Source organism: Dipodomys ordii, unplaced genomic scaffold (assembly GCF_000151885.1).
Source record: "Dipodomys ordii isolate 6190 unplaced genomic scaffold, Dord_2.0 Scaffold21, whole genome shotgun sequence".
In the NCBI taxonomy this organism is placed as follows: Eukaryota; Metazoa; Chordata; class Mammalia; order Rodentia; family Heteromyidae; genus Dipodomys; species Dipodomys ordii.
This window is the reverse complement of record NW_012267237.1, coordinates 6,817,676-6,839,298: the sequence shown is the minus strand read 5'-3', so window position 1 is coordinate 6,839,298 and position 21,623 is coordinate 6,817,676. Positions and strand designations below refer to the sequence as shown.

The window sequence follows — 21,623 nt, the reverse complement described above, 5'->3', positions numbered from 1 at the left end:
CGGGTGCGGCACTGGCCCGAGCTCTGACCTGTGCCCGGCGACGGAGAGGGCGCCGGCGGCGTGGCCTGCGTGTGCGTGGCCTCGTGATGGAGCGGTCTCCGGGCGCGTGGGTCCGCGTGCGTGGCCCTGCGTCAGGGCGCCTTGCACGTGGCCTGCGTGCGCGATGGACAGGGCGCCTTGCGCGTGGGTCCGCGTGCACGATGGACAGGGCGCCTTGCGCGTGGGTCCGCGTGCACGATGGACAGGGCGCCTTGCGCGTGGGCCCGCGTGCGCGATGGACAGGGCGCCTTGCCCATGGCCTGCGTGCGCGATGGACAGGGCACCTTGCGCGTGGGCCCGCGTGCGTGACGGAGACGGCGCCGGGCGCATAGGCCCGCGTGCGTGACGGAGACGGCGCCGGGCGCGTGGGTCCGCGTGGGCAGCCAGGCGATCCGCACAGAAGGCCGCGCCCCCAGCCCGTGGCGGAGTGCGGAGCGCACCAAAGCCGGTGGCTCCCAGAGCTCGCTCCTCCAAGGGTCACCGGTGTTTCGGGGGTGGGGTGGGGAGGAGGCTCGGCTGGAAGAAGAGCCCCGAACACGCCCGCAGCGCGCAGGCCCGGCCCTGCGCCGGGGCACGTGGATGGTGCAGGCTGCGCTGGGCGCAGGGACCCCAGCCGGCAGTCTGGGGGTCTGGGAGCCGGGACCCCAACCGGCAGTCTGGAGACCCGGGAGCCGGGACCCCAGCCGGCAGTCTGGAGACCTGGGAGCAGGGACCTCAGCTTCGGCCCCGTCAGAGGACCAGCAGTGCCACCTGGCGGCCGTGTCCCCAGGTGCCGAAGGCCTGGCCGCCTGGCCTGCAGCTCACCGGGGGAGGCTGGGTGGGGCTGGGGTGAGGGGCAGCCGGCTCCCCTCTGCTGACCGGCCCTGTTGTGACCGCTTTGGTGCCCATAAAACTAATAGCCCCAATAGCTAAGACCAGGCCAGAAGGATAGTTTAAGAACTCCAAATGGGCAGGGGAGGGTTTGTTTTCCCTCTATTTAAACTAGAAATGGTTTCGAAAACATTCTAGGTGGGAATATACTTCCCATGGATGCCGTGAAGGTCTGAGAATTTGTTTCCAGCTTGCCATCGGCCCCTCCCTCCACGCTTCTCTGCACGGCTGCTCGTCTTCCATTCTGTTCACAGAGAACACCTCTGTGTGCACAGAGTGGACGGGACGTCTGCACACACACACACACACACACACACACACACACAGAGCATCTGTTCTTCTGTGCCACAGCTGGACAAACCCCATCTCCCAGGGCGGTGGCTGCTTCAGCGGCTCTGCCTGGGCCTGGGAAGACGGGGATGTATCCTGAGGTGGTGTCTGCAGCCAAGTGAGGAACCGGGCCCCTCCCTGCTTGCTAACAGCTTCTCTCCTGCTATGGGGAAAGCGCTGGGAGTTCCCCGCCTCTTCTTTTGACCAAGGATGGACAGGCCTGGGAAGCCTCTTCCACCCCCTCCTCCTCCTTCTCCTCCTCCCCCTGCCTTTCCAGATGGGGCCTTGCGGGGCTGGCCCCTGCCCCTGTCTCCTGGGCTGTAATGGAAAGTGGGTCAGAGAGCCGGTGGCTCAGCGGTGACCCCCTCCCGCTCCTGTCCTCCCGAGCATGGCCAGCTCTCCCTGTAAGGAGCCGGGGCCCACCTGCAGCTCCTCGCTATCCTGGGCCATTAGGTCAGGCCCTCCTTCCTCACGTCTCCGGGGGCCCGGAGCCCACACAGTTGGCAGCCCGGTCAAGCATGCAGATCAAATAGAGAGCTTCCTCTTCAAGTCCAGCGCTCAGGTTTTGTGACATCTGTTTTGATGGGAGACTTCGCTGACTTTGGACACAGTTCTGTCCTGAGCACTCAGGGTGTAACTGCCCGCTGAGCTCAAGGTCATGAGTGTTAGCAGTGGGAGTTCAAGGTGGCTGGGGGTAGGGAGGGGAAGAGGGGGGCATATCATTACTGCTACTGCCATCTTCATAGCTGGTGTTTGTGAAGAGCTTGCTATGGGCTAAGCAGTCTGTGTGTGTGTGTGTGTCTATGAACATACCCATATAGTCACCTCGTGAAGGAGATACTTTCTAACCTACATATTAGATGAGAAACTAAGCCTCAGAAATGTCAGGTACCAGCCTACCTGCAGATCATTGGTAGAGTCAGGATTCAAACACAGACCAAGTGCAACACTGGTATCTCCATTTACTGGTATCTGTCACCACCTTTCCTCGTGTCCTCCTGCTGGGACCTGAATGGGTGGTTTAGGCCTTCACCGTCCTGCGCTCCTGTTGAGGTGCTGGAGCTGAGTACTGACCAGGAGCCCAGCCCCAAAGCTCTGTCCAGCTGCCTGCCTCCAGGGTTTCATTCTCAGCCTCTCTAGCCCGGCATTCCCTCCATCCAATAGAAATCACACCTGCTAAGCTACTAAGGAAAGTGGGTCAGTAAAGTCAGAAAGCAAATGCTTAGCTAGATTTGAATATAACGTACTGTCTGATTGAACAAGAACCTCTAGGATTACGTTGAGAGCTTAAGGTTCTGCATCTCTAAATCATTTCCAGAAGACAGAATTTAAAATGTGAGGTCCCCAGATGAGGGACTTGTACTCATGGCCATGATCACAGGCCCTAGACAAGCTGTGTTCCAAGTCCGGCTCCCCGCACTGCTATGCAACCTTCAGGCAGGATGCTAACTCTCTGATTTACTGTTATGGAGGTTTGATGGAATCATTCTCCAACTCGGGGTCACACCCATAGTAGGTGATCAACAAACAGTAACTAGTATCGTCCTAGATCGGGAGAAAACAGCAAACGGCAGGTTGAGGGCTGTTCATCTCCTCTCCTGCACAAACATCTCCCACTAGTCCTTCAACCATATGTGACATTGAATTTCTTTGAAAATGACTTGGACTTGCACTTAGATCACAAAGGGAATGATTCTGTAAGTAGAACTCTCTGGAAAAGCTCAGGATCTGCTGTAACCTTTGGTAGGATCTGTGCTGTGACGTGATCTCCTGCAGACCTGCAAGCCTACCTTTCTCCCCACCCCAAAGTCCCTGCAGCATCCCACCCACCCAATCCTGCCAGAAGCTTGGGGGAGCAAGCGGAGCACGGGTCTCCCCACGCCCAGAATCGTGCGCTGCGTGGGAAGGGGCGCTGCAGGTATGTGAGGGGTACCGCAGGCCCCGGCTGCCCGGCCACTTAGGTGTGGCCCGTGGACAGGAATGGCATGTGGTAGCCAGAAATACAGTCATGGCGTCCCAGCCCCCTGCCAGTGAGAATGATTAGGAATCCCCAAGCACAGAAAAGATGGCAGTGTTGGGGCCACGGGGTTGTGTACGAGGTTGGAACTGAGTTCTGTAATGGCCACGCTGGAGTTCAAGGAGAGCTTTGGGCTCAGGGCAGCTGAGCATGGTGAACATCCAGCCTGCCCATATGGGGCTTCCAGGAAATGCTAGGGGCACGGCCTTCCTCACCAGGGAAATGGGAAGACCAACGGGCAGGGCTGTTCCATTGCATGCGATCTCTGGGAGGGGCGGCGTGCGTGCGCAGCGGCTGGGTCCCGTGTGGCAGAGCTGCAGCCTGCGCTGACTGACGGTGGGAAGGCCTGAGCCGCAGGAGGGCAGGGGTGCCAGCCTGGGCTGTCTCTGTCCCCTAAGAGAAAAACCACAGCATCTTCAAAGCGGCCCCTGCCGGGAAGATTCCCACGGATTCCGTCAGTCCTCGGAGGAGGTTGTGCGTTGTGTGCAGATTTTATTTCAGGCCCAGCGATGCACCCAGACTTGTTACCAGGCTTTCTCATTTGTGAACTTTAGTGCAGCTTCCCTACCTCAGAAAGGATTTTATATCCACATGCGACCAACAGCCATTCTCAAGCTGAAGAAAGATCTTGTTAACCGGAGATGGAAAAGGTAGAACTTGGGGCTTTGGGCCAAGCTTGCAGGGGACCCAAGATGCAGCCAGTGCTGGGCAGAGGAGGGGATGAGCCGTCACAGCAGCCCTGCCCCTCCCCTTCTTTGGGTCAGAAGAATGCACGGGAAGCATGCTTCTCGCAGGGGTTTGGTTTTGTGGTGGTTTTGCTTTTGTTCTGGGCTGGGACCAGGGCTTAATGTCAGAACCTGGCGCTCTCATTCCGCTTCCTTGCTCATGAATGGCGTTGTACCACTTGAACCACACCTCCCAGGTCAGCAGTTGGCTGGTTCATTGGAGGTGCAGTCTTGCAAACTTGTGTTCTTGCCCAGGCTGGCTTTGAACCACGTCCTGAAGGCCTCTGTGGGGGTCAGCTGCTGGCATTGGGCTGTTTTTTTTTTTTTCCAATACCATTTTAAAGCAAGAGCCTCACCTGTGCTGGGTGCACAGGGATTTTCCTTCTTTCCGTGCTCTGCTGTCTACCAGCCCAAGTACAGCATCAGATAGCAATGCAGGGTGGCCTGCGGGCCCCTGGGAAGGGACCCAGACCCCATTGCGTGGTCATTGCGACAAGTGATAGAGGAAGACTTCGGTCTGCTCACCAGTCCCTTGCCTCCTCCTCGGTTGGTGGAAAGTTCATTGTGCACCCTAGACCATGAACGTCCGCTTCCACATCACGGCTGTTCCCTGTTGTGAGTTATGTGATTAAATCCACGCCTTCCCTTGTTTTTCCAGCCCTCCTAAGCCGACCGTGTTCATCTCTGGTGTTATTGCCCGGGTAAGTGCCTGCTGCCCACTGCATCCGCCCTGCCCCGGGGCGGGCCCCGCCCTCCTGTCCCCCAGCTCTGCCCAGGCTCTGCAGCCCTGGAGCTCCTGTCTGGGGACCAGGTCTCCCGTTGTCACAGTTCACGGAGCATGCACCTGCAGTTGGAACTGGGTGGAGTTCCCAGCTAAAGCCCCTGGCCGCCAGCCTTTGCCCTTCCCTGGAGACTCAGCCAGGACTCCCCAAACTACCAGGTGGTGTTAAGGTGCCTGAGTTGGGTACATTTTTCTCCTTTTAAAATGATTGAAGAAATGAATATAGAAAGTAAATGTTGTGCTGGGTGTCGGGGGCTCACACCTGTCATCCTAGCTCCTCAGAAGGCTGAGATCCGATGGAGGTTCAAAGCCAGCCTGGGCAGGAAAGTCTATGAGACTCTTATCTCTAATTAACCACCAAAAAGCCAGAAGTGGAGCTGTGGCCCACGTGGTAAAGCACTTGCCTTAAGCACTAACGCTCAGGGACAACACCCTGAGTGTTGTTCTAGGATTGTTCTAGTAGGAGACTAGGAAGGAGGGTGGGAGGGAGGGCATGCTGTGACACATGAGGATGAAAGTGGCGTCCCCGAGTGGTTCCGCGGCACAGCCATTCACTCTTCCCCAGCCCACCGCTGAGCGGAAGAGTTTCTGTGTCTCGGGGCCTCCTCCCCGTCCCTCAGTGTCCTCGTTTCTAAATGGCCTGGGCCCTTTTGAGCCCCGGGAAGACAGTTTCTCCCCGTGGACCTGTGCTCCATCAGCCCCTAGGCCCCCCTCCCCTGTGGGCGGCTCGAACCCATTTACTGATCAGCCGCGTCTCCCGGGCTCCTGACAGGGCGACAAGGACTTTCCGCCGGCGGCCGCCCAGGTGGCTCACCAGAAACCCCACGCCTCCATGGACAAGCACGCCTCCCCGAGGACCCAGAACATCCAGCAGCCACGCAAGTGACCCTGCGCCCCGACCCGCGCCCAGACCCGCGCCCTGGCCCCCACCCACCCAGCGCAGCTCCCCGACAAACCCCAGCGGCCTGCTTAATCCTGTGTGGCGGGGAAACCGAGCGCAGAGCTCCCCACATGCTCTTCAGTGTCCACAATCAAAATGAGAAGGCGCTCAGAGCGCCAACGCGGTGGGCGATGTGCCTGGCGAGGTGGGAGGGGCACCGTGCCCACGAAGAGGACATCTGCGCGGCGTGGGAGCCGCCTCCCTGCCTCCCTAAACGCGAGAGGGCACAAGTTTGGAGATGTGATTGAGGTTAGGGCGCGCACCCGTCTGCTTGTTAGCAGGAGACTTTACCCGTGCGGCAGAGCGAGGGAGGAGGAGTTGGCAAGGTGGTGGCTTTTGCATGAGGCAGAGTTGGGATGGGCCCGGTGTGGGGCGACCCCGCAGGCAGCCTGAGCCGCTTTCATTCCAGGAGTCATTCCGAAACCTCCGCACGTCTTCCAAAGGCCATCCAGCCTGCTCTAGTTCAGACAGGCTCCCTGGGACAGCAGGGGGTGGGCTGTGTACCCCAGACTCACAAAAGAGCTGCTTTGGCGCTTAGCAGGTGTCCAGGATAGAAGAGAGAGTTCAGGGACATACTGGAGAGTTGAATGTGTGACAAGGTGTCAAAGACCCCCCCGCTGTCCGTCCCCAGGGCCCTGAGACCCCCATTCCTCGGGAGGGAGGGCGCGGCCAGAGCCCCGGCTCACTCTGTCCCAACCTTCAGAGCACATGGCCTTCTCCAGGTCCTGAGCCACTGCCCACCCCAGGCTGCCCCGCACAGCCCCTGCCCCTTGCCCCTTGGCCGTGGAAGCTTCCAGAGTGCTGCTGGTGGAGAGGGCGTGCCCGGCGGCCCCCGTGTTTCCTGGGCAGTGTGTGCTTCCCGGTGGGTTTACAGGAAGCAGGCGTGTTGCCCGTGCCCTGTGTGTGCCTTACCCCAAGTGAGCCGGCCAGACCGGGGTGGCTTTGGGGAGCCCAGGCCGGCCAGTGGCCGCAGGAGCTCATCAGGTGAGCGGCCTCCTCCACCTGACCTCAGAGCAGGCGCACCCGGGCGGCCCCCGGCCCATCGTAACATCCAGAAGCATCCACAGGCCCTCTGAGCTCTGTGGCAGGGGCCCCTCCCCCATGTCCAGGGGCGCATGCCCCATGTGCGTCGCCGCCTGGCTCCCCGGTGCTCTCCCGAATGAGTTTCCCCATTACTGATCTCAAGGGTGATAACGATGATTAAAAACCCCCGCGTGGCTCCTCTTGGTTTGTTGTTCTCATGTCTCACATCTTACTCCCGATACCAAACGGTTTCGGAAAGACAAACATGCGTAGGCGATGGATATTTCCAAAGCTCACTTCCCACACACAAAGGTGAACAGCTGGACACCTGGCACCTCGGGTATAATCATCTACCGAACTTGTCAGCGCACAGAAAGCTTAATACAGCGATTGAAGCGTTATTACTTGGGCTGGCAGCTGGTCCACTGCCAGGTCGGCCCTGGGGGAACAGATTTAAAAGAGAATTATTTGCGGTAAGCCCACAGCTTTTGACATGCAAGACATTTGCTTGTATCAGAAGGTCTAGACCCTAGGAGGAAAACAAGGAAATAATCACAGCTGTTAACCTAGGTCAGGACAGGCCTGGGAATCTGCATTCCCCCAAAGCCCTCCCGTCCCATGGAGGCTGCCATTTACCGTCATGCATCCATCCTGTCTCCCACACCACACGAAGACACGTTGATGTTCTTGCTCATTTTGTATCACAGGGCTCCGCACTGTGACCAGTGATGGCAGTGGAAAGGCCGCACAAACAAGGCTTTTCATGTCTTCGTGGACACCTGCTTGTCCACACTGGTGTCTTCATAACAAGGGCCACACAGACTGGCTCAAAACAGCAAGAGGGCTAGACTGGAGGTGTGACTCGAGCGGTAGAACACCTACCTAATAAGTGCCAAGGTCCTGAGTTCAGACCCCAGTACCTCAAAATGCTCTGTCAGTTGGGGAGCAGAAGATTGACGTGGCAGGGTAGGCAGGGCCCGCCACTCTGGGGCCCCTGCGGGAGGAAACGAACCTGCTCCAGCCTGTCGGACTGTCACCAGCATTGCCGTTCTTTGGCTGGTAGCAGCAAACCCCGCTCTCGACTGTGTGGCTGTCTCCTGTGAGTATCTGTGTCGGCCACCCCTCTTCCACAGGCCCAGCTCATAACCACCCTGCTCTGGCATGACCCCATCCTTGCGAATGGTCCGCACACACCTTGTTTGCAAATATGGCCCAGCCACAGTCCTGCGGGTCAGGACTTGAGCGCTCATTTTGGCAGGAATACTGTTCCTTCGACCCAAAAACCCACCGTGCACTGGAAAGCCAAGACCTGGCTCCCAGCCTACGCCAAGTGCTTGGCTGTTCATGTAAGTCGCTTTTCAGACATGTGCTATGAGTTTGCACCATCACTGGGCCCGGAAGGCAGAAAAGGACGACCGAGAGGAGACCGGGAAAGATGAGTACCAGACATGGAGGCCGCCTGCCCCTGGACCCAGCGGCTCGTGACACTCAGCCACCCGTGTCCTTGGCTGCGAGTTGTAGTGTTTCTGCTTGTTTTCTGTTGACCTGTTCACAGATGGATGGGGAAAGTCAACTTCAGTGTCCAAACTTCACTGTCAGTGCTGGCACCGCAGGCTCACGCCTGTAATCCTAGCTACTCAGGAGGCTGAGATCTGAGGGTCTCAGTTCAAAACCAGCCTGGGGAAGAAAAGTCCACGGAAGTGGAGCTTTGGCCTTGAACAAAAAAGCTCAGGGACAGCACGCAGGCCCTGAGTTCACGTATCAGGACCGGCACCAGACAAAACAAAAAAGTCACTGTCAGCAAACATTTCTCCAAATAGGAGACATCAGCAGCCAATGAGAAAGATGCTCTTTTTAGTTAAAACCACGGTGTAATACCACTTCACCAAGCTGGCTAGAATAAAAAAGCCAGGTGGTGGTGGTAGTGATCATCAGAGCCTTCACCTGGTGCTGGTGGGAGCACAGGAGCGTGGGGTCCCGTGTGGCCCTACGGACTACCACCGGTTTTCCTGGAGCACGTCAGAGATGCTATGCGGCTCTGTCTAGTCACAGCCAACACCAAGAGGTGGCTGCGGACCCAGAGATGGGAACCGGCCTTGAGCTGAGAGTAGGGTGCCATCAAGTCAGTCCACTGTCTCAAGCTCGGCAAATGGCATGGACACGGCCATGATTGAACAACCCCGCCCGCAGACCGTCCTCCAGCCTCCACACCCGCAGACCGTCCTCCAGCCTCCACGGGGGCCGGGTGACTCCCAGCGTGCACAGGGGTGAGGGAGGGGAGCCCCCGCGGGCAGCTCAGAGCCAGTGTGAGTAGATACCATCCAGCCCAGCAGGGCTGTCACTCATGATTTCCCAAACATCTGTCTCTTGCCTGCACGGCTGCTGTGCTACTTAAATGCGGCTTTTTACACGACTGAAAAGTAGACTCCCCCCCCTCCCAACTTGGCACCCTGCTGGCCTCTGCAGGACCAAACAAAGCAGAAACCCCAGACCCAGGCATTTCATGCAGCTCGCGGGAGAGGAGCAGGGGCCGGGCCATGAAACTCCGAGCAGAGCAGATGTGTTAGCCAGCATCCTGGCACTTCGGGAACAGCAGGACTTGAACACACACAGTCGTGAGCCATGGTGCAAGGTCCTGGGGCACAGCAGGCTGCAAACAGCAGGAGAGCGGTATGACTAAGACTCGAGAACAGTATGGCCCTTCTGTTTGTATTGAGTGTGTTCTGATGTCTGCAGGTAACAAGATCAGCCAACATCACGCTTCTCAGAGTGCATTCCTGCATCCAAAGTTGTGCCCTCTGCCAGGTACTCCGGCTTATGCCTGCAATCCCAGCTATGAGGGAGGAGTGGGTAGGAAAATCCAAGGCCATTCTTGAAACCTTATCCAAATAATAATAATAACTAAAGCAAAAAAAAAGAAGAAGAAGATGGAGATCTGGGTGCAGGTGGCTCACGCCTGTCATCCTAGCTACTCAGGAGGCTGAGATATGAGGATCACAGTTCAAAGCCAGCCTGGGCAGAAAAAAACTGTGAAACTCTTTATCTCTGTAAACTACCAGAAAACTAGAAGTAGCTCAAGTGGTAAAGCACTTGCCTTGAGCTGAAGAGCTGAGGGACAGCGCCCAGGCCCAGAGTTCAAGCCCCATGACCAGTGACCAAAAAGAAAAAAGATGGGGGTGTGGCTCAAGTGGTAGAGTGCCTGCCTTCAACCCTAATGCTACCAAACAAAAATGGAAAGAGGAATCGTCTCCCGAGCTTGTGGAGGCCTGAGGTCACGATCTGCAGTGGGGGAGCTGGAGATGCAGAGAGAGATGGGCAGCCGTGTGGGCAGAGTGCATCCATGGCAGAATTTCCTCTTACTTTGGACCATCAGCCTTGCATCCGACGAGGCCCAGCCCTGTATGCGGGGCAGTCCCCCACAGTCAAAGCCCGCCGTTTAAACGTAAACCTCATCCAAAACACGCAGTCACGGAATGACCCGGAATGGAGTTTAACCAAATACCTGGGCCCCGCGGCCTTGATAATGAGACACATCCACTACCCTGCAGAAGAGCCCCAGCAGCTCCCTTTCCCTGGGTCGCAAAGCATCTTGGATCTGTTTGAGTTCGATCGTGAAGTGTCTGCCCGGCTTCACCACCTCCTGTCTGGCATGGAGCTCGCTCTCCCAAACACATTCTTTCAAATTCAATTAAGGACATTTGTAACAAGAGGAAATTATTTTTCTCCCTGATCCTCCTTTCCCTGATCCTAAATAATATTGTAAATCCAACTGCCATGATTTTTTATTTTTTAAAAAAATCCAATCTGTCAACTAGAAAAAAAAAAAAAACCCACGGCACAATGTGATATAATGAAGTACCATAATCTCAAGGATTTGGATCTCTACCAGAAGCCCTAAGTGAGCTTTGTTAAAAATTCCATTTCCACGTTGTCATGCTGTACTGCAGCGGTCGCATAAAAGAGTCTAACATTGTGTAGCATAAGGACTCTGCTTTCCCTAAGGAAATTACTGGAACTTGTGTGTTTGTGTGTGTGTGACTCCCCAGAGACAGCAAGAAGGAAGGGCCACCTTGGTTTTCCACTGGTCGATATGGGTGACAACACACCCCAAGGAGATCCTGCTGTCACACCGGGTTGGAGGGGGTAGTGGAGGAGAGAGTCGGTGGTAGCATGGGTAAAACCAGGGGTGCAGCTAAACAGCTTATGGGGCCCAAGGCAGCTCCGACACAGAGCATGAGCCTCAACATGTACAGATCCCTGTTCTAGAAGACTTCAAATAATGTAGCTGAACCATCAAGGCAACATCCCCTCCACCTGGGATCTTGAAAACAGAATACACATTTCTGGGGTGACAGCACATTGGGGCTGGGGGGGGGTGAATGCATGTGACGTTCCCAGCAGGTAGGGAGGGAAGCCAGGAGGAGTCCACTGGCCTGGGGAACAGCCCCTTTCACTGCCTTAAAGAAGCCCCTTAGAGGGCTGGGAATGTGGCTCTGTGGTAAAGTGCCAGCCTAGCATGCAGGAAAGCCCCTGGGTTCGATTCTCAGTACCACATCAACAGAAAAAGCTGAAGTGGTGCTGTGGCTCAAGTGGTAGAGCACTAGCTTTGAGCAAAAGAAGCTCAGGGACAGTGTGCAGGCCCTGAGTTCAACCCCAGGTCTGGGAAAAAAAGGGTGGGGGGAACCTCTTTCCACAATGAATGTGTGTGCCGAGAGGTGATTCACATTAAAGCTTACAGGATGCCGCCCGGGGACAGGGAATCGTGCATCTGTAGAGGAAACTTGTGTCCGTGATACTTCTCCCAAAGGCAAGGCCTTCCTTTGTCCCGTCTCCTGGTGTGGTAGCCTCTCCACAGGCCTCTTCTGCCACGGAACTCGAGGCCCCCATGCACACATCCCCAAGTGCACGCTCCCTTGTAGGCTTGTGCACTCCCTCACAACCCTGTGATACTCAGTTAGCTCACTCTCAACGGGAGTACATCACACAGCATAGAAAAGACAAAGTCCAGGACGCCAGACAAATCGAACCACACAGGCCACATCCTTTATTACAGAAGTCTACTCTGTGCCGTCCGTTTCTCCGCCCCTCACATGACAACCAGGTTGGTTCTGGAAGCCTGTATCCCGGGCCAGCCTCCCCTCCCGCTAAAACTAGGAAGGCACCTACAATCACCACTGCCAACAAGTAGACCTAAAGACAAAGCCGGGCATGCTGGCTCATGCATGTGCGACCTGATGATCAAGGTTCAAAGCCAGCCCAGGAAGGCAAGTGCAGGAGCCCTGTAGCTCCAATTTACCACCAGAAAGCTGGAAGTGGAGCTGTGGCTCAAGTGGAAGAGTGCCATCCTTGAGCAAAAAGCTCAGGAACAGTGCCCCAGGACTGGTGCATGTGCACACACACATACACACACACACACACTTAAAGACATTGCTTGGGGGTCACCACAAATCTCACTTCCATCAGGCATACTAAGGAAATGACCGCAAATGACTGTGACAGCTCACTGGACACATGCAACAGCCCTGAAAGACGTGAAGCTTGGCCGTCCACTGCCAATAACTGATGAAGTCGATCAGATAGGAATTGTCCAGAATCACAGCTGAAGTGTCTCCTGCTTGCTATCAATTGTCCTCAGCTTAACAGGTCACGTAACCATCCTCACAGATGCTCTTAGCACACCAAAAGGATTTCCCAAAGCAGTAACAACAAAACTATGAGACTATTACCTTGCAGACACAAAACTTCCAGTTTGTGTGTGTGTGTGAGAGAGAGAGAGAGAGAGAGAGCAGCATCAGTTGCTGAACATATTTCTTCAAGGTCATGTAGGTACCCTGAACAGAGTGAGGTAATGATAAATGGGCATCTATTTATTTTGTTTAGGCCATGTAAACTTAGCCAGAGTTATACTGTCTTTCATTAATCATGAGGCACTGAAATAGACATTTCCTACTAGAAAAGATTCTGGGTCCAAATCACATCACTTGTAGTACTCACAACCCATCCATCCCTTAGCTGCTGCCACCACACAATCATCACTATCATCCCTATTGTCACCACCACCATCATCACTATCGTCACCACCATCATTGCTATTCTCATCATTGTTGACATCATTATCCACCATCACCTTCCTCCCCACATTTATTGAGCACTTACTAGGTACGAGGCATCCCCACCTCTAGATATTATGTCTTTGCAGATGCAGAAACTGACATTTAAGGAAGTAAAATACCATCCTTAACTCACATAGCTAATAGCTGGCAAGGCTTATGGATCTGATACCAAGTTCGATGCTCCCCACTACCAGTACTTAAAGAACAAAATCAATAAAGGGCTGTGGGAGGGGCAGCAGCTCAGTGGTAGATAGTTTGCCTAGCCTAGAAAGACCCTGGGTTTGATTCCAAGCATTGAAAAAAAAAAAAAAGGAGAAAGAGAAAGAAAAAACATTCTGCTCAACCAATAGAAGTCACACCAAATAGGGCCTCAAGATTTTGAGAAACAACTAAATCCAGAGAGGTGTGGTCTTAAAGTCTGAAGCCCCATTCTCCTGAGGGTGCCCAGAGGCTACACCGTGGAGGGAAGACATCTTTGGAGATGGGCATATGGCCCTCTTTCACTGTGTGGAACCCAACTCCAAGCTCGGGGCTGCTCGCTGGGCGCCACGGCGACCCTCTGTGCAGACACCCAGGAGCGGACAGTGTGGATGTGGAGCTGATTCCCAGGCAAAGCCATAGGGAAGCTCAGGTCTAAAATGGCCCAGGTCCCAGAACTCTGGGGATGTGCACGGGACTCCCTCCCCACCTCACCTGCCAGGAGATGAGTCAGAAGCCGCTTGTGCAGCCGCAGCAGGGCTGGCTGTTCTCCATGGCTGTCATACCGTCTTCGCAGCGGAGCATTCTCTGCCTCCATTTCCCACCCGGCTGATGAGGAACAGCTTTATGCCTGCATTCCGAGTCTTCAAGGCGGCTGACACCCAGAGGATGTGCCTGGTCCTGCCGCTCACAGCGTTCCCCCTCCGTCCAGCGGTGCAGCCAGCGTGGTGCACCAAGCAGCTGACCACCCGTGGGAGTCCTGCCGAGGATGAGGGAACAGAATGAGAAGAAGAACCGGGGTCTCGGTGACAGTGCCACCACCATGGTGGCCCCAGGCAGCCCTCGGGACTTTGCCTGGAATGACACAAATCTCAAAGCATGGAAGCTACACTTCCCCGGATCACAACAGAAAAGCTATGACTATAGACTTGGAGGGCAAACACTCTGTGAGCCACATCCCAGCATGCACGCCATCACCAGCACCGCCACCGTGCCACAGTGTCCCCTCCGCTCATGGGGATGACGGTCTCTGTGCTGCGCTGTGGGACATGTCCAGCCCACCGTACACAGATGAACTAATGCCCATGACCACCGTCACTGCTGCTGTCCCAATCAGCTGACCACTCGCCCACAGTGGCCACGCAGGAGGGGCTTCCTCCTGAACGAAGGAGACGTCGCTCCCTGCTGGCCTTCTTCCAGCTGCTTCACTGCAGAACCTGGAGGTCAGAAGGAGAGAGGGCGCATGCTCTAGTACTTGACCTGGTCAGCCGCAGGCGTCTGCGTTGCTAATGGAGCTGCCACGTCTGAGTAGCAGAGGCAATTCCAGGAGGAGGGGGAGGGAACTGTCCAGTGCCTACAGGCCAGGGCTGCCCCCCGAAGGAGCACGAGGCCCCGGGGGAGCACAGCAGCGTCAGCCACCCTTCCTCTACCCCTCCAAGCCCACGGTAGGATTCAAGTCATGGCTTCCAAGAGCCACACGGCCCCTCATCTCCTCCTGGCCTGGCTGCTCCCGCTGCCCCTTTTGGCACAGCTGGCTTCAGGATGCAATCAGGCCCAGCGCCGAGGACTCCGCTGCAGAAACCGGGGGCTCCCGGGAGTTTCCTCTCCTCCATCCCTGAGCCAGGTGAATAGGAAAGCAATTGGCCAAGACCTAAGAAAGGACAGGCCCTTTCCCTCAGGGCTAGGAGGTTATCTGTGCCACCCCCAGTGGCCATGTCTTTGTTGATGACAAGGGCTGGCCAGGACAGATGCTAGCGCAAGTGCAGCTCCATTGGAGAGCTTGGCGTGAGAGAGGCAGGCCAGCCAAACCAACCTGGGGAGGGGGTTGGACTAAGTAATGGCTGTTGCCTAGGAGACCGAGCTCCGTCAGGTGTGTCACAGACTGATCAGCCAGCCATGCCACTGGCTGGATTTCAGGGGGCACGTGGGGGACCTCTCAGACAGCCTGGGACAGTTCCTTACCATTCTCCAAACCACACTGGTGTCTTCTAGGCAGACGCAGTGGGGCTCTGGGGAGGAGGCCAAGGCCCCCTTTCCGCCCGCCAAGGACTAGCCGTGCCCAGAGTTCACTCGGGCTGGGCGTGAGCAGGTGCAGCCTAAATCCTCTCAAGGGGACAGGAATGAGACTCCAGTGGCCTTTCACAAGGCCCTCAGCCCACCGCGGTGCGCTGTGCTGCGCGGCCTTCCGTCAGGAACAGCGTGGGTCTGCAGAGACACCCAACAGGCTGGATGGCAGAGAGGAGATAGGGAACCTGAGGAAAGATGGGGAGCTGAGGACCATCCATCAAGGGACTGTGCCCAGAGCAGCCCCCAGGAACTGTCCGGACATAGAATCCATGTCCATCGATCCGCTGACCATGCCAAGGTCAGAAAGAATTTGCTGGGCCTCCAGTCTGTCTGCGTTGACACCCCACTCACTTGACTGAGAAGATGCCTGCTGTCATCTGGTTTAAATATCTTCACTGTGCACTGGTCCAAGCTACTCAGGAGGCTGAGATCTGAGGATTGCAATTCAAAGCCAGCTTGAGCAGGAAAGTCTACGAGACTCTTTGTCTCCACTTAACCAACAGAAGTGGCCCTGTGGCTCAAGTGTAGAGTGCTCACCTTGAGCTGAAGAGCTCAGGGGCAGCACCCAGGCCCAGAGTTCAAGCCCCACCGACAAAACAAAAACATCTTCCCTGCATGCCTTTTGGGGAGAAGAGCCAGGCAGGGTCTGATGAATCCAGGGTTTTTCTAGCTGATTCCATGGTTCCCATTGTCATTTGACGTCCTACTTAGCCGCCAGCAGCCTGCCCGTCATGACCAATCTGAAATGCTCACCGAGGTGTGACAGTTTCCCTCACCATGCCAATGGGTGCCAGGCCATCGTCCTGCCCCTGGGTGGAGGCTGGGGCTGGCGACTGCCCCTTCAAGACAAGCCTCTGAGAACCAGAGCCAGGAATTATGAGGAACCAATGGAGAATGGACAGTGCCAGCACACAGAGAGACAGAGACACGGAGACAGAGAGAGGGGGAGGGAGGGAGGGAGGGAAGGAGGGAGGGAGGGAGGGAGGGGGAGGAGAGGAAGGGAGGTAAAGAGAATATTCATCCCAAGGCCAGCCAGTGGAAGGAATGTCACCCTCCACCTGAGACTCTTCACGGAGTGTGTTGTTCTTCCCATATTTGGGGTTACATTCATGTGTGTGCACGTGTACGCACATGTGTACCAGTTCTGGGGCTTCCGCTCAGGGCCTGGGTTCTGTCCCTGAGCTTTTGTGTGCAGGACTAGCCTCTACTGCTTGAGCCACAGCTCCACTTCAGGCCTTTTTTGGAAGGGGGGTATTGGAGATGAGTCTCATGGACTCTGCCCAGGCTGGCTTTGAACTGCAATCCTCAGATCTCAGCCTCCTGAGTAGCTAGGATGACAGGTGTGAGCTACTGGCTCCTGCCTGGGGTTACTTTTTTTTTTTTAAGCTGTCAAGAAGAAAGTAAAACTAATTTCAAAATTATTTTAAAAGTTTTCCAAGGGCATATTTTAGGCAGAGAACTGAAAGGGCAATGCATATGCTATGTCTTTTGGGTTTAATTTTTTTAATGAAATTAAAGTCTATTTTTTCCTGTGTGTATAAATTAAGTAAATCCACTGCCTTTCTGGAGGAGAGGGGCTGTGGGTGGTTGAGAAAGTGTTTATTCGTGGCTAGTTCACAGTTGTAAAGCCCTTCTCTTTGGGAAACTCAGTGAAAATGTAAGGAAATGACAACACGCACCTCTACTCCAATTCAAACAAGTCACACATAAACACACACACACACAGAAAATTTCATGCATCTCTTTCAACTCTCTAAACCTAAGTTGATCCAAATCCCACACTTCTGTAGCATGAAAACATTTATTTTTCAAGTGGTGCTTAATTATTTCAGCATTAATTTCCTTGTGTCTTTACATCATTTTTTAATTTCATTTAAAACATGACACAAGCTGGGTGTTGTTGGAAGTTCAAAGGGAAAACACATTCTTTCTGCCGGAAAGTGTCACATTTCACTGAAAGATTAAGAACCTTGTGAATATCAAGAATTGAAGCTGCTGCGGGTGCAATCATTCCAAGGTCCCAAGATAGCCCTGAGGTCTAAATAGAAAAGTGTCTTTTATAAGCTGTAACAAAATGCTCACCTCAAAAAAAAATCCACTCAGAAATCTGCACAGTTCTGTTCATATTCAACAGCTTGAGAGCATCCAGAAGCTTCCTGGATCTTTATACAAGACAAAGCTCTACATTCAGAAAACAGCGTCTACCATGGTAACGGGCGGGCGCGAGGCCCCATGCCCGGGTCTGCCCTCTCCACACCTCGCAAAGCCCCTGTGTGAGAAGCACTGGCCTGTGCACACCCAGGCAGCGCCGCCACACAGCTACGTTAGAACATGAAAACCCCAGTCAGATCGGCTGCGCTCCTGGAAATGGGACCCAGGACTCTTAACTCCTTAGGGAATCCCAAGACTCCTCAGTTACCAGAGAGAGGTCTTTGTGGGGTACAGTGTCCTCAACGGAGTCTCCTCAAAAGTGGATCTAATACCCGCAAACTGCCGCTGGGGCTGTCTGGGCACAACAGGAGATGCGGCCTTCCCTGGAGTTGGTTTCTGTTGGGCAGAGGGAAAAGTGTGCTTTCAGCACCAACTTCTGCCGAGTCGCTGGAAAAGGGGTTAACTCAGCTGGTGCCAGTGGCTCACGCCTGTAATCCTGGATACTCCTGGCTGCTGAGATCAGAAGACCATGGTTCGAAGCTGGCCTGGACAAGAAAGTCCATGAGATTCTTATCTCCAATTAACCAGCCAAAAGCTGGAGGTGAAGATGTGGCTCAAGTGGTGTCAAGTTAAAAAAAAAAAGCCAAGTAAGAGCAGGAGGCCTTGGATTCCAGCTCCAATACCGGCTGTAAAATCCAACCTTCTTTAAAAACCCAGAACTCCTTCGGAGTAGTTTTTTAGCTGCTCATTTAACGTGTTAGTGAAGAACTGTGAATGAAGGGCACAGACATGCCGAGCTGGCTGGCGCCGTCCGGATGCACGGAGCACTGGAGAAGGTGCACATGGGAGCTGCGGCGGAGTCCAGCCTTGTTCAAGTCCTTGGTGCCCAGCAGCCCGCTGCTCCGGCGACGGCCCGGCTGGCCCAGGCCGGAACCTGGGCTGTGCCGCCTCCCGAGACCCGTCTCCGAGCAGTGCTCGCTCTTCACTCTCAGCAGCCGGCGGTCCTCGGCAGGGTGCACAGCGCCAAGGAGGGCAGTGCGGCCTGGCAGAGGGAACCCAGGCAGCGGCCCACCTTGGACACCGTGCTAGCTTGTCCAAAACACTGGAGAAGGTAAAGTGCGGGAGAGCGAGACTGCAGCCGTGCACGCAGGGCCCGGCGCAGACAAGACAGTGGGCCACGGAGCACACTTAGGTCGGAGTCACCTTACTTCCTGGGAGGTGGGGGGGGAGGGTGCTCTGCCTGCGGGTGGCCACGGGCAGCTCCCGGCAGGCCTGTGTGGGGTGCCCCTTCTCCCCATGGGCGAGGCCTCTTCGTGGGCACCCGGGACTGCCCACGCCTCCTCATCAGCAGAGGACAGCGAGCCCCCCGGCCTCACCCCCGCCGTGGGCCTCACTCAGCCCCCAGAAGCCCAGTCCCAGTGCAGCAATGGCAGAGACCACCGAACACAGCCCCTCAGCACCCACAAAGTCCCGCTGTCCACCCGGCATCTTGAACGTCCTTTACCTTAGAGCACAGATGGAACCCCGACTCAGGAGCGCCCGAGACGGGGAGCTGAGCCGCGCTGGGCCGTGCTGTCGGCGGGTTGAGAAGTCCCAGGTCTGCCGTGGGCCTGTGCGTGTGCCACGGACACGCCCTTCACCCGCGTGAGGAGGGACAGCGCGCGCTGCACACGGCCTTCAGAGTCCGCCCGGAGTCACGGCCAGTCACGTGGAAGGGCAGGGCCGGGCTCCGCCCCCAAGGCCGTGGCACTGAGCAAGCCCCGCCCCAGCGTCGTCTTGGAAATGCTGCCCAGCGTGTCATAATTTACACACGCGCTAAGAACGTGTTAAGATCTGCCTCCACCTCACCTCGAGCTGTGTGGATAGAGAAATCCCTGAGAAGTACCGTCAGCAAGAGAGAACGCCGCTCTGCAGAGAATGGACACGGGTGTGCCGACACAGGTGTGCCAGCACAGGGACAGCCGTGGATGCCCAGATTGGGGGGGGGGGGAGTCGCAAAGACCAGCAAGACAAGGGAAGCTCTCCCAACCCTGTGAGGAGCTGCAGGTCCCAAAGCAGTGCAGTCACCCAGGAACTCTAGAAAAATCCTTCTGTGCATGTCCCCAGACCATTGCGCTGACAACAGCCGTGGAGCTGTGTGCATGCTGCCAGCAGTGCCAGGAACAGCCATCGCTGGCACCAAGGCTCAGAGCCCGCTGGGCACTGCCTGGCTGGCTGACAAGCCATGGGAGTGGGTTTGTGGCAGGAAGACGCACAGTGCCAGGGGACACGGGAAAGACAACCAGTCACAGCCGCCGTCTCCTCCGCGGGCACACAGCCAACTGGATCCAGAACTCAGGGCATCACCCTGGCACCTTTCTGAGAGCGAGTGGGGAGAAGCTCCCTCAAACCCGACTTTAAATACCACAGTCGCTTCATGCCAGGGAGCAGCCTGGTGCCCAGTGGGGGGGGGCAAGAAACGGGGTGAGGAATCCTGACTGCTCCACGCCCAGTGGTACCAAGCAGAAAGGAAGGAAAAGGAAGCCATGCTGCCCCCACCCCACGTCCTGAGATGAACCCTGCGCCTCACATGGACCCTGGGCTGCGGTCAACAGCTTCAAACCCATGGCTTGCAAGTGCTTTGAAGTTAAATCTTTCAGTAAAGTGCATATGTGACAGACAAGGTGAGACCTAGTGAGAACGGCTCAGTGCCGCAGGGGCAGGAGCAGAAATCTCCCACCGAGCAAGACTCTGGCGCCAGAGTCCTATTAAAGGCCTGTGTATTGGAAATTCCGTACAGTTAGGCTGAGGAGGAGCTGAACTTGGAGGCAGTCATCCAAGGGAAAATTAAAATCCACACAAGGAAATCTTTGGATTTGAGTCTGGAGGAGAGGGCCACGGTGAGGGACAGACCACCCTAGACACATCTGCCTGAAACAAGTCTGCCTAAAAGCCAGTGCCGGTCTCTGTCTGTCTGTCTGTCTCACACACAGCCTAACACAGCAGTTCGCAGTATTTCTACTTCCTCGTCCCTTTGCTATCCAGGTTGGATTTATCTACGAGCACACGTGTTTTTAAGTCTGTATTTCCACTAGCCATTTCTTAAATTTAGCCCATTTTATGGGTTTTTTTTCTCATACCTAAGTTTAGTATGTGGAAGCTTTTCTACTCAGTGTACCTGTAGTTCCTTGCTTTAAATGGTTTTAGTTCTAGCAATAAATGTTTATGCACTGTTTCATAATAATTTGACAACTTTCTCATTATTATTACTTCAGTGACAATAGTGTTTCAAAAAACTAAAGACGTAGCTGGGCATGGTAGCTCATGCTTATAATTCCAGCTACTTGGGAGGTAGAGAGTAGGAGAATAAAGTTCAAGATCTCAGTTTTTTGGGGGGAACACGAAGGTGACCACCACCACCCCAGGCAAAAGTGAGCCCCTATCTGAAAAATAACTAAAGCACACAGGGCTTGGGGTGTGTCTCCAGTGATCAAGCCCATCAGGTGCTGAGTTCAAATCCTATTACTGCTAAAAAAATAAAAATTAGGTACAATCACATCTGATTCCTCTACTTGATTATTTTACAATAGAAAAGTCACTGTCTGGGTTGGGAAGGTGGCTCAGTGGTAGAGCGCTTGCCTTGAGCTGAAGAGCTGAGGGACAGCGCCCAGGCCCAGAGTTCAGGCCCCACAACCCAACCCCCCCCCAAAAAAGTAGTCACTGTCTTCACAAACTGGAAACAAATATTCCATATCTCATAATCAAATTAATATTAAAACCCATTGTCTATGTGCAGTAACACAGGCGCACAGCCAAGGTGGGAGGAACTCGGGAATCCTGAGCAGTTCCTGAAAAGATGACCAACATTCATTGCAGAAACAGTAGAGTGTGTGTGTGTGTGTGTGTGTGTGCTTTCAGCTTTTTGGTAGCTAATTGGAGATCAGAGTCTCAAGGGCTGCTCTGGCTGGCTTTGAACCTCCAGATCCCCAGATCTCAGCCTCCTGAACAGCCAGGATGACAGGCGTGCGCCGCGGTGTCCGGCCAGCAGCATAGCTTAAGCCGGGGCCTTCCCACACGCGGAGTAAAGTCGTCCTACACGCAATGGCCACGAACACAAAACTGGGCCCAAAGTGCCGGTGACACGCGGGGCTTTCTCGAGTTCTCTAAAGGAGCCTTGTAGGCCATTTCCGCGGAGGCTGCGCGGGCTGCTGCAAGGAAAAGCTGTGCTACTCCCAATCCCCTCCAGGGAGCAGCCTGAGCACCCCGTTTCCCGCGCAGCCTCGGGGTGCGGGACACCCCCCCCCGCGCCCCACTTCACGTCCTTTTCCGCCAGCGCGGCGCGCGCCGCTCCCGCTGCGCCGCGGCCTGGCGCTGCCGCTCGGCCTCCTCG

The 21,623-nt window shown here is 55.3% G+C and overlaps 1 protein-coding gene and 1 long non-coding RNA gene across 2 annotated transcripts in view; one reads left to right on the top strand and one right to left on the bottom strand.

Moving 5' to 3' along the window:
* Dap (death-associated protein) overlaps window positions 1–5,884 on the top strand; it is a 38,729-nt gene extending 32,845 nt beyond the window's left edge. The window contains exons 3-4 of the mRNA XM_013013882.1: window positions 4,640–4,682; window positions 5,535–5,884. Of these exons, the coding sequence (XP_012869336.1) occupies window positions 4,640–4,682; window positions 5,535–5,648 (157 nt within the window). The 3' untranslated portion in view covers window positions 5,649–5,884. The remainder of the gene's footprint in view (window positions 1–4,639; window positions 4,683–5,534) is intronic.
* Window positions 5,885–16,888: 11,004 nt separating this feature from the next.
* LOC105983855 lies at window positions 16,889–19,577 on the bottom strand. The gene is made up of 2 exons (XR_001174968.1): window positions 18,759–19,577; window positions 16,889–17,650 (listed from the first exon to the last, which is right to left on the bottom strand). It is a non-coding gene; the product is annotated as an uncharacterized LOC105983855 (long non-coding RNA).
* Between the last annotated feature and the right edge of the window lie 2,046 nt (window positions 19,578–21,623).